The sequence below is a fragment of the Alosa alosa genome, chromosome 18 (genome assembly GCF_017589495.1).
Source record: "Alosa alosa isolate M-15738 ecotype Scorff River chromosome 18, AALO_Geno_1.1, whole genome shotgun sequence".
Classification (NCBI taxonomy): domain Eukaryota; kingdom Metazoa; phylum Chordata; class Actinopteri; order Clupeiformes; family Clupeidae; genus Alosa; species Alosa alosa.
Window position 1 is genome coordinate 30,191,433 of NC_063206.1, and position 9,439 is coordinate 30,200,871.

Below are 9,439 nucleotides of genomic sequence, written 5' to 3' on the forward strand. Positions count from 1 at the left end.
AATCTTTGTGTTTTTACTTTATTCAAAAACAGTGATTCACAGTTTTAAGCTATACACTTTATTACAGCTTATGTAAAAGTAAATCCTGCAATGTGGATGCAGGGTTTTAAATAGTAATTTCTCTACCCTGTTAAACTGTGATAATTAATATTTTCTGTGAATAAATAAGTATACAGCACAGTTTTACTGTAATGTTTAAAAGTGTTACAGATGCCATGCTAGACAGGAGGTTTCATCCAAGCTAATTCTCAGTGTTGTATGTCCAGTCTTATCTTTCAAAGACAAGAATCAGTTCACAGTGCAGCGTCTGTGGAAACATGTCCACAGGGATGGCTACCTTGGGTACAAATGGCTTTCCAGTGAGTTTCCTCTGTTGCTCAGAGCTGCAGCACAAGTCTCGGAAGTTTCTCATTGCCTCTCCACCCGGTTTGCAAGATATGTATACAAGTCTGTGAATGGTGGGGTGGTTACGGAGGGCTCTGATCACTCGATAATGAAGTCCCGCCCTGGATGGATTAACCACTGCAGTGAGTCCACCCTCAGACCCAAGAGAAGGTAAGAGTTTGGGTACAGCTACTTCAGCTTTTCCAACTAAAAACTCACAGTTAGACACTGCATTGAGCAAAGCATTATATTTTGCATCCTCCACTGCCTGTTCGATAATCTCAATGCCAATAACTTTTTGCACCCTGGAGGACATGGATATCCCAATGGCACCTGTTCCACAACAGACATCCAGTAGAGTGTCACTTCTAGTGGTGTGGCTGAGATCCCCTACAGTCTGATAGAGACACTCTGCTGCTGCCCTGTTCACTTGAAAGAATGCATCTGGAGAAATACGAAACGTATAGCCCAACACTTCCTCATGGATATGTGGCTGCCCATGAAGGAGCTGGTATGGAGACTCCTGGTGGCTGCAATGGGTCATAGAGCTCTCCTGAAAGTAAAAGGAGTCCAGATCACAAACTGACCCTGGACCCTTTGTGAAGTACTCCACAAGAGCATTTTTGTGAATACAAATATCTTCTGTGGTTAGGCATTGAGGGTGAAAATAAACAATGGCCATGGTGTTACCTGCTGCATTAGTCCTCACTGTAATCTCTCGCCAGTACCCTCCATCATGGAATACAATACAAGGCTGCAGAGGTGACTGCCGAATAAAGTCCTCATAGCATCTAGCAACCAACTTGTGTTTTTCGGGCATGTTCAACAGGTGATCTCCATTAACACAGACAATGTTGCCTCTTTTCCCACTGCCAATGTAGAATCCAACAGTCTTTGGGTTTCCATCAACTCCTTTATTAACAGAGAAGGTTGATTTGTTTCGGTAATAATATTTCACTGGAGATGGTATTATAGGTAACAGAGGTATGCTAGGAAGATTAAAGGATACACTTGACATCTCGGATAGCTGCTTTGAAAGTTCAAGCAAGATTGTCTGCTGCTGGTCCTGCTTCACTCGTAGCTGTTCCTCATAACTCAACCTCCACAGAGGGGTTACAGTATCAGCCAGCCGTTCCTCCCATGACAGGCTTTGTGATCCTAAGTGTTCTCTGGACTTTGCACTTTTCTTATTCTTTTGTGAAGACGGTGTGGAACGACTTGCAACCCAACGTACATGTCCATGAGGCAAATGCTTTCGAAGACACTTAAGGAAAGAACATGTCGCTCGTTTGGGAAAATTACCACATCTGACATACATCTGAGATATATTTTGCATCTTACCTCGAACAAACACACTAAACTGGTCACTGATTAATTTGAAGTTTCAATGTCGTTAAACATTCCTCATAACATGCCTCATCCACATAAAAGTTGTCGCTAATTGATGACGTGATCGCCGCTAGTGTAACGTCATTCCATGGTGCCCCTCAACCAGTAAACAGTTTCGCTGTCGCGATGGATTCAAACAAGGACGAAGCTGAACGCTGCATACAAATTTCAATCGAAGCACTGAAGAATGATGATCCAGATAAGGCTCGGAGGTTTCTTGAAAAGGCACAGAGACTGTTTTATACCAACAAAGCTCAATGTATGTAATGACACCGCGGAAATAGAGCTTTAGAAGGGTCATTACTGTTAAATGCGCAGGCGCAGTTGAGATAAAACGTTATCCGACCTCAACATTTATTTTAAGTTAAGATGACCAAAGTTATAGCTTTTTAACTATGTCATATATTGGAGGTTGAGGCTGTTTTATGGCTCTAAATGTTATCTTTAGAAAATTAACGTGTTTGTGTATGTCTTGTGCATTTGTTGATCATGAATGCTGTGGGCATGTGTGATTAACGTTACCAGTCCAGCTATGCTAGCTACAATGTTACAAAATCTACCCAAAGTTACTGTGTGTGGAAACGATAGAAAGATCAGATTCAATTACAGATAACCAAAGCTACTGGTCACATATATATATATCCATGTCCATGTACGTACACATCCATATATGTTAATTACATGTATTTAGGAAGCTAGATGGTTGTGGTTGTCGCTGCATACTAGCTAGCATGTTAGCTAGCATGAATGGTAGCACACAGATGTAATGTAATAATCTAGGTAGCTGAATAACAGCAAGTCCGTTTGTTACAGCTTTACTTGAAACAATCGAACAGAATGGTAGACCCTCTAGTCAGGAGAACCGCTGTGGGGACAGTGGTGACACGGGTGTGAGACACAGGAGCCATGCAACAGAGGGAAACGCTTCAGGGGAAAGTGCCACAGACTCTGCCAAACCATACACTTCAGAACAGCTTGATTCTGTCAAAAGGTTATGTATATCGCACATTCAGTATGCTTTATGTTTTATGTACAAGCGATGGAATGAAACTTAAAATGACAATAGGAAATGTAAAATAATGAGCAGTGGAAAGATGGGGTGGGGGAATGACAGCCAGCTGATAACTTGAAAATAAATTAATGTTCTTTGTACAGTTGGTTCAGATACAGTTGAGGTGTGGTTCTGGAAATGAGCATCAGAATGGGTAAATGTAACGTTTGAACTCTGGGCACCGCTACCTGGCCTAATCGACATTGCGGCCAGCCACATTATATCCTTTTGACGTAAAGAGTAGTCTATGGGCTGAACTAACCCAACTAAATGGCTGAGTATTTGGTGTAATTTTTAAATTTTGTTGTCCATGTGTTTGTTTACACTGAGTTGCCCCTTGGAACTGGAACTGGCCATGATGTCGAGAATAGATCAAATAGCTTGTTTCCACGAGCGGTACAGTTCGGTACAGTACGGTATAGGCAAAAATATTTGCGTTTCCATAGGCATACCAGTTTATACTCCGCAAACATTTATCAGACCACCTGTAGACAATAAGTCTACAGGCCTATCTCTGTGTGTTTGAATGATCATCTGTTTTCTTTATACTTAACATCTTTTTTCATTGTTATTTGCTTAATGCAGAATAAAGAATTGCAAAAACTACTATGAAATCCTTGGAGTAAGCAAAGATGCATCAGAAGATGATCTGAAGAAAGCATACAGAAAACTTGCCTTGAAATTTCATCCCGACAAAAATCATGCACCAGGTGCCACCGAAGCTTTTAAAGGTGAACACCAATTTCAAGTTCTGCTTTTCAAAGATGTAATGCCTGTTTCCTAGAAATGTTTGATGTGGTATCGGATACCTTTGTTATCTACTCTTCCTGTGTGGTATAGCCATTGGGAACGCTTATGGGGTACTCAGTAATACAGAGAAAAGGAAGCAATATGACTTGTATGGAGAGGAGAAAGTACATCCGTCCAGACATGGACATTCACATCGTGGATTTGAAGCAGACATTTCTCCTGAGGACCTTTTCAATATGTTCTTTGGAGGTGGCTTTCCGTCAGGTGAATTTCCAATCAGAAATAATTCCTTTTGGATTTCCATGCCAATTTCTCATTTTAAAAATTAAAGGGGTTGTAGGCATTCTTACAATTCTAACATGGCATCTCTGTTTTTATTTTAGGTAACGTTCATGTTTATAGTAATGGCAGGATGCGCTATGGCCATCATCACCGAGCAGACAGAAGGGAGCAGCACAGAGAGGTGGGTTGCAGCAGTTTTCTAAAATGGTCTTGGATTATGAGTGCACAAAGCCATTGTATGGCACTCTGCAAACGTACACCTGCGACAGCATTCCATTAGTGTTACTGCACCAAACAATAATCAGCTGCTGCGTCTTTTCGTTGCTTGGTACCGATGTTCAGAATTTATGAACAAATCCGAGGCAAAGATCTCCACGATGCGAAGCTCCAAAAAAGTTCAGTAATTCCGTATATCTGGACACCTTTAGGGCTGTTATGCCACATCCATCCTTGCAAAGCCTGCTTCCTTGTTCAGCCGTCATTTACTATGGTTGTCAAGTTACCATTTAAAAAAAAGCATTGATATGGAATAGTGATCTAAACTTTCTTACCAGATCTACTTCATAGGTGTTGTGATATACAGAATTAATAGACCCCTGTCAGCCAATCAGAAAATATTATATCTTGTCTTCAGGGATAATGTTGAAGACCTACTTTGTTTGCACTAAATACCAATCTGTCACTCGATAGGGAGGCCTGGCCCTGTTTGTTCAGCTGATGCCCATCCTCATCCTCATTATCGTCTCTACTCTCAGTCAAATGATGGTGTCTGATCCCCCTTACAGCCTCAATCACCGCCCGTAAGTCTTTGCCCGATGAGTTTCTGCATGTACTTTCTTTGTGTAGAGATAGCTGATGTTTTCAAGTGATGAAATTTAGTAGCAGTTTTTGAGCGGTGCCCATGAATATTGGATATAAATTTTTGTTTTGTTTTTTCAAGTGATAAAATTCAGTAGCAGTTTTTGAGCGGTACCCATGAATATTGGATATACATTTTTGTTTTGTTTTTTCAGATACTAACATAAATCTGTTAACAGGTCCTTGGGGCATATAAACAGGAGACAGACTGACACTCTGAAGGTGCCTTACTATGTGACTGACCAGTTTACAGAGGAATACACTGGAAAGGACCGTAAGAATATTGAGAAGAGTATAGAGGAGGATTACATCTCCAACTTAAGGAACAACTGCTGGAAGGAGAAACAACAGAGTAAGTCCTTTTGAGGATGTGATCGTATCAATTATATTCAGAGGAGTAGCTATCAGTATCAATTCTGTTTTGGCACATCCTTGTGATATGGAAAGTTCACACTTTTGCACAGATATGATTCCATTACGGTGGTAGTGTAGTGGTTAAGGAGCTGGGCTAGCGTGCAGTAGCCTGAAAGTTGGTTCAATTCCCGGCTTCCACCGTTGTGCCCTTGAGCAAAGCACTTAACCCCAAGTTGCTCCAGGGACAATGTGATCCCTTGTAATATAGCTCACATATGTAAGTCACTTTGGTCAAGAAGTGTCTGCTAAATGTAATGTAATGTAATGTAATTTCTAAGATAAATGCTTTATGAGCATGTGTTATGCATAAGTAAAGAGTAGCCAGTGCGTACAGAGTTGTGCAGGCTGTGCTGTCATATGCTGCAGGTGTTTTCCCCCCATGCTGGTTAAACCCATAATGCCGTTGAATTTCCCTATTGGTGACCCTACCACTTCGGCTTAAAATTGTTGTGTGAGCAGTCACTAAGGTTTCAGAGACCCTTTGACAAAAACTATGCAATGTACTCCAGTCATAATGCAACCCATTCCTTCATTTTGACCACATTGTTGAAATGTTTTGTATCACATCCAGTAGCTTAGTGACGTAGAGAGTGACGCTCCAGATACATAAATGAGGACACCCCATTGTAGCGCTTCTGCCATCGTTTTGTTTGGTAAATGGCCTCTGAACTCAATTAATCATTTTGCTAGTGAAATGAGTCGCATCATATTCCCATCAGAAATATATTTGAAATTGTAGAGCAATGGCTCAACAGAAAGGTTTAGTATATATTAAGTATACATTTAGTTTGAGGGATCTCAACTGTCGTTATGCAGTGTAACACTCACAAACTTAATAACTTCTAACATGTTTTTAAATGTAATATGCCCACAAATGCAATAATTTACCACAAGCATAATAACTTATACCACAAATGTAATATCCCACAAACATTTTGAAATATTACATTTTCTGGAAGTTGTTATGGTTGTGGAAAGGGTAAAAAAGTGACTACATTAACTTCCATCAAATGTGAGAAATCACTGATTTTGTAATTCTTTTTTATTTTATTTGTTTGTTTGTTTTATCAGTTGTAAGAGTATGTTTGTCAAAACTCATCTAGACAAAACCCCTGGAGTTTGGGTCAGCCCTTTGAATGGCATAGTTTTGAAATATAGCACATTATGTACTACTGGGAACAGTACTCTGATTCTTTTTGCAAAGCTGCATAGGCACCCCTTTGTGTTTTTACCTTATATTATTGTAATTAGGGGCCAAGCAGCTACAAATACAGTGTTGTGTTTCTACCTTTATTTTTTACTGGGGGCCAATCATTAAGTAGCATATTCTGATTTTTTATCCTGTCTATGGCAGCCCCTTCAACTACATGACTAAGAAATCTGGCATGCTTACTGGGGACAGTTTCTGGTTTCTTTCACTAAGTTTAATGTTTGTCTGCTAATTTAGTTGTAGTCAAAGTTGGAGGCTGGATTTGGAGGCTGTAAACCTCCCTCCCAACCCCTGAAGAGACATTCCAGTAAGAGATGCTAGCACCCATGGGTTTTAGTTTGCTTGCTAGCCATGGAGAGATGCCATGGGAGATAAGAGTTGTTTGAGAGTTGTTTTATTGGCAAAGGGAGGCCTTACAAAGTATTAAACACAGGAGGGACAATAATTGTAGCACATGCATTTCTCAGAATAAAGTTTGTGGGAAGTTATTACATTTGTGGGTGTTATAATGCAGTACATTGCTTATGTCCGATTAAGAATTGTACAATAAGTGGGCACTGTGGCGCAACAGGCTAGAGCGCCCATACCATGTATGGGCCCAAGTGCCCATGGGGACTCAGGTTCGAATCCGACCTGCAGTCATGACCCAATCCCACCCCATTTCTCCTTCCCACTGTTGCTCTTTACTTTCCTATCTCAATAAAGGTAAAAAGCCCAAAATATACTTAAAAAAAAAAAAACAGCAGCCTCTTAATGAATAGACTCGGTCATGGTAAAACTCATTAAATGGGGTGTTCTTAAAAGATCCTAATTAGGCAGAGTGTGTTGAATTGTTCTCTCACTGTGAGTGGGTGCAGTGCCATTGAGCATGGTTATACAGCTACAAACATCAGCCGCATTCTTCAGGTGTTTGTCATTATAATCTCAGTTGATTGATGTAGCACGTGTACACTGTATTCTGATACGTTATCTTTTAGATGTGGATGATAAACTGAAAAATTAGTACAATGTTTGAGTGGAGCGGAGGAATATTGACCACTAGACATCACATTGCCCTGACATTCCCTATGAGCCTGACCTGTGGTTTATTTTTCAGAGGAGGGCCTTCTCTACCGGGCACGCTATTTTGGAGATACTGATCTGTACCAAAGAGCCCAGAAAATGGGCACTCCCAGCTGCTCGAAGCTCTCAGACATACAGGTTTTGCTCCATGGATAGACACTGCCTACAAAAATAAAGGTATGTATCCCACGGTTTATCAGACCACTGTAGAAGTTCCATATTATGTCTCCTGAAATAATACAAAATACAAATTTAATTAAATGCCTGTTTTGCCTCACAGATTGATTCTATTTCCCAACATCTGAGTTGACTGAATTAAGGTAACACCTTGGTTGTATTGAAGCCTTCAGCGAGGAGGTTGAAGCGGTTCACAGAAATCATTTACTTCAAGTGATGCTCACGAGTGAGCATTGTCAACCCTTGATTTAATCAGAGAGAGTATGTGAGAGGATATCAGTCTAATTCAGAAATGGACAAACTGGTCTCTGCTGACTATCTACAGTAGAAGAATGCATAATGGGCATCAGTCATCTGAGATGGTAAATAAGCCTGCTAAAATAAAGCTTTTTGATATTACCATTCCTGACTTGAAAATGTAGTAGATTTTCTTCAAACCACAATGCCTTCTGGGACAATGGAGCCAATAGAAACGGTATGATTTGTATGACCTCTGTGTACACAGTGTTTGGACTCTGCAGGGACGCAACTGAGATTAAATTATTAAACGTATGTCATTTCTTGTTTAATTGTTCCCCTATGGACATGGTTGTAGCTAGCAAAATTTTGAAATAATTGCTAAATCGGAAATTTATATTTATTAACACTGAATCTTCATTTTGTTTTCAATTCAGTCTATTTTGAGTTTTATGAGTATACTCATGTGATGCCAATCCATGAGGAGTTCTGCACAAAATTTGCTTGAAAAGTACATTTTATAAAATACATTTTTGTATTAATGGAATTGATGAATCATTACTTTTACATGTATGGTTTTAGCATAGCCAGCTTTTGGCAAATAAAGACTACATGTTTGGGATGTCCAGATCATTGCAGTCCAGTCCTGTTATTTGTTTGGAGAACAGTGTGAATACCAAAACAAGTGTTTGTGTAAATCATAAAGTGGTCAAATTTCCTGGAGGTTATCATTTGTTCTTTACATTTTAGTCCAAATCCTCTCTCTCTCTCTCTCTCTCTCTCTCTCTCTCTCTCTCTCTCTTTCTTTCTCTCTTTCTTTCTTTCTTTCTTTCTTTCTTTCTTTCTTTCTTTCTTTCTTTCTTTCTTTCTTTCTTTCTTTCTTTCTTTCTCTCTCTCTTTCTTTCTCTCTCTCAACTTTCTTTCTTTCTTTCTTTCTTTCTATATATCTCTATATCTATATCTCTCTCTCTCTCTCTATCTCTCTCTCTCTCTCTCTCTCTCTCTCTCTCTCTCTCTCTCTCTCTCTCTCTCTCTCTCTCTCTCTCTCTCTCTCTCTGTGCGTGTAAGAATGACAGCTAGACACTAGAGGGCATCAGTGAGCCACTGATATGATGGTGAATGATCCCTGAATTGCCTTAAATGTTTAAGTGTTTGATTTGCTTTATCCACGGAGATGTAACGCTGACAAATAGTGACTGCTTGGGTCATCAGGGAAGACATGAATTGTGTTTATTCTCTCTAACTCTATTAACCTCTGTATTTTATAACCACATCATCTTTCAACATATATTTGCAGAAAAATATTGATATTCAAATGTCATGAACAAGAGTCAGAAAATGGCTAATTCAAAAGAAATGTATTTGGACAATGAACAATAGTATGACTGGATGCATGAAAGGCTTGGTGCTTGTTTAATGATTATGCACCTTAGATAATTTTTGAACGCCCTCTAGTTTTAGTTTCTGCAGATGAATCACCCGTATTCCTTGACCAGTAATGTTTTGAAGTTGGTGCAGGTGTGTCTAAATGACCGGTCAGAGAGGTGTTTTGAAATGGCAAGCTGGGCTATTAATGGGCCTCGCTGTGAGAGGAGGTGGCACTGGAGTCCCAGGGCTGCTTTCAG

At 39.8% G+C, this 9,439-nt stretch overlaps 2 protein-coding genes across 3 annotated transcripts; one reads left to right on the forward strand and one right to left on the reverse strand.

Annotated features, from left to right (window-relative positions):
• On the reverse strand, nucleotides 1-1,818 carry trmt2b (tRNA methyltransferase 2 homolog B). Of its 2 annotated transcripts, none has more exons than XM_048270210.1 (2): nucleotides 1,726-1,818; nucleotides 1-1,296 (listed from the first exon to the last, which is right to left on the reverse strand). In XM_048270210.1, exon 2 carries the CDS (start codon nucleotides 1,202-1,204, stop codon nucleotides 269-271), a length of 936 nt encoding a protein of 311 aa, XP_048126167.1. In that variant the 5' UTR covers nucleotides 1,205-1,296; nucleotides 1,726-1,818; the 3' UTR covers nucleotides 1-268. The 2 variants fall into 2 exon arrangements, with proteins under 2 accessions (XP_048126167.1, XP_048126168.1); XM_048270211.1 differs by lacking the exon at nucleotides 1,726-1,818 and having other exon boundaries at nucleotides 1-937; nucleotides 1,075-1,197.
• Nucleotides 1,816-8,445, forward strand: dnajb12a (DnaJ heat shock protein family (Hsp40) member B12a). Its single transcript, XM_048270212.1, has 9 exons — nucleotides 1,816-2,032; nucleotides 2,587-2,764; nucleotides 3,410-3,555; nucleotides 3,665-3,838; nucleotides 3,958-4,037; nucleotides 4,547-4,656; nucleotides 4,894-5,066; nucleotides 7,435-7,577; nucleotides 7,681-8,445. Exons 1-8 carry the CDS (start codon nucleotides 1,900-1,902, stop codon nucleotides 7,554-7,556), a joined length of 1,116 nt encoding a protein of 371 aa, XP_048126169.1. The 5' UTR covers nucleotides 1,816-1,899; the 3' UTR covers nucleotides 7,557-7,577; nucleotides 7,681-8,445.
• Nucleotides 8,446-9,439: the final 994 nt, after the last annotated feature.

What these genes read in the sequence shown, in the direction of transcription:
- trmt2b (XM_048270210.1), bottom strand. Translation starts at nt 1,204, where the DNA reads ATGCCCGAAAAACACAAGTTGGTTGCTAGATGCTATGAGGACTTTATT.
- dnajb12a (XM_048270212.1), top strand. Translation starts at nt 1,900, where the DNA reads ATGGATTCAAACAAGGACGAAGCTGAACGCTGCATACAAATTTCAATC. An exon ending in CAGCTTGATTCTGTCAAAAG is followed by an intron (nt 2,765 to 3,409) that starts GTTATGTATATC and finishes TGCTTAATGCAG; the next exon opens with AATAAAGAATTGCAAAAACT. An exon ending in TACAGCCTCAATCACCGCCC is followed by an intron (nt 4,657 to 4,893) that starts GTAAGTCTTTGC and finishes ATCTGTTAACAG; the next exon opens with GTCCTTGGGGCATATAAACA.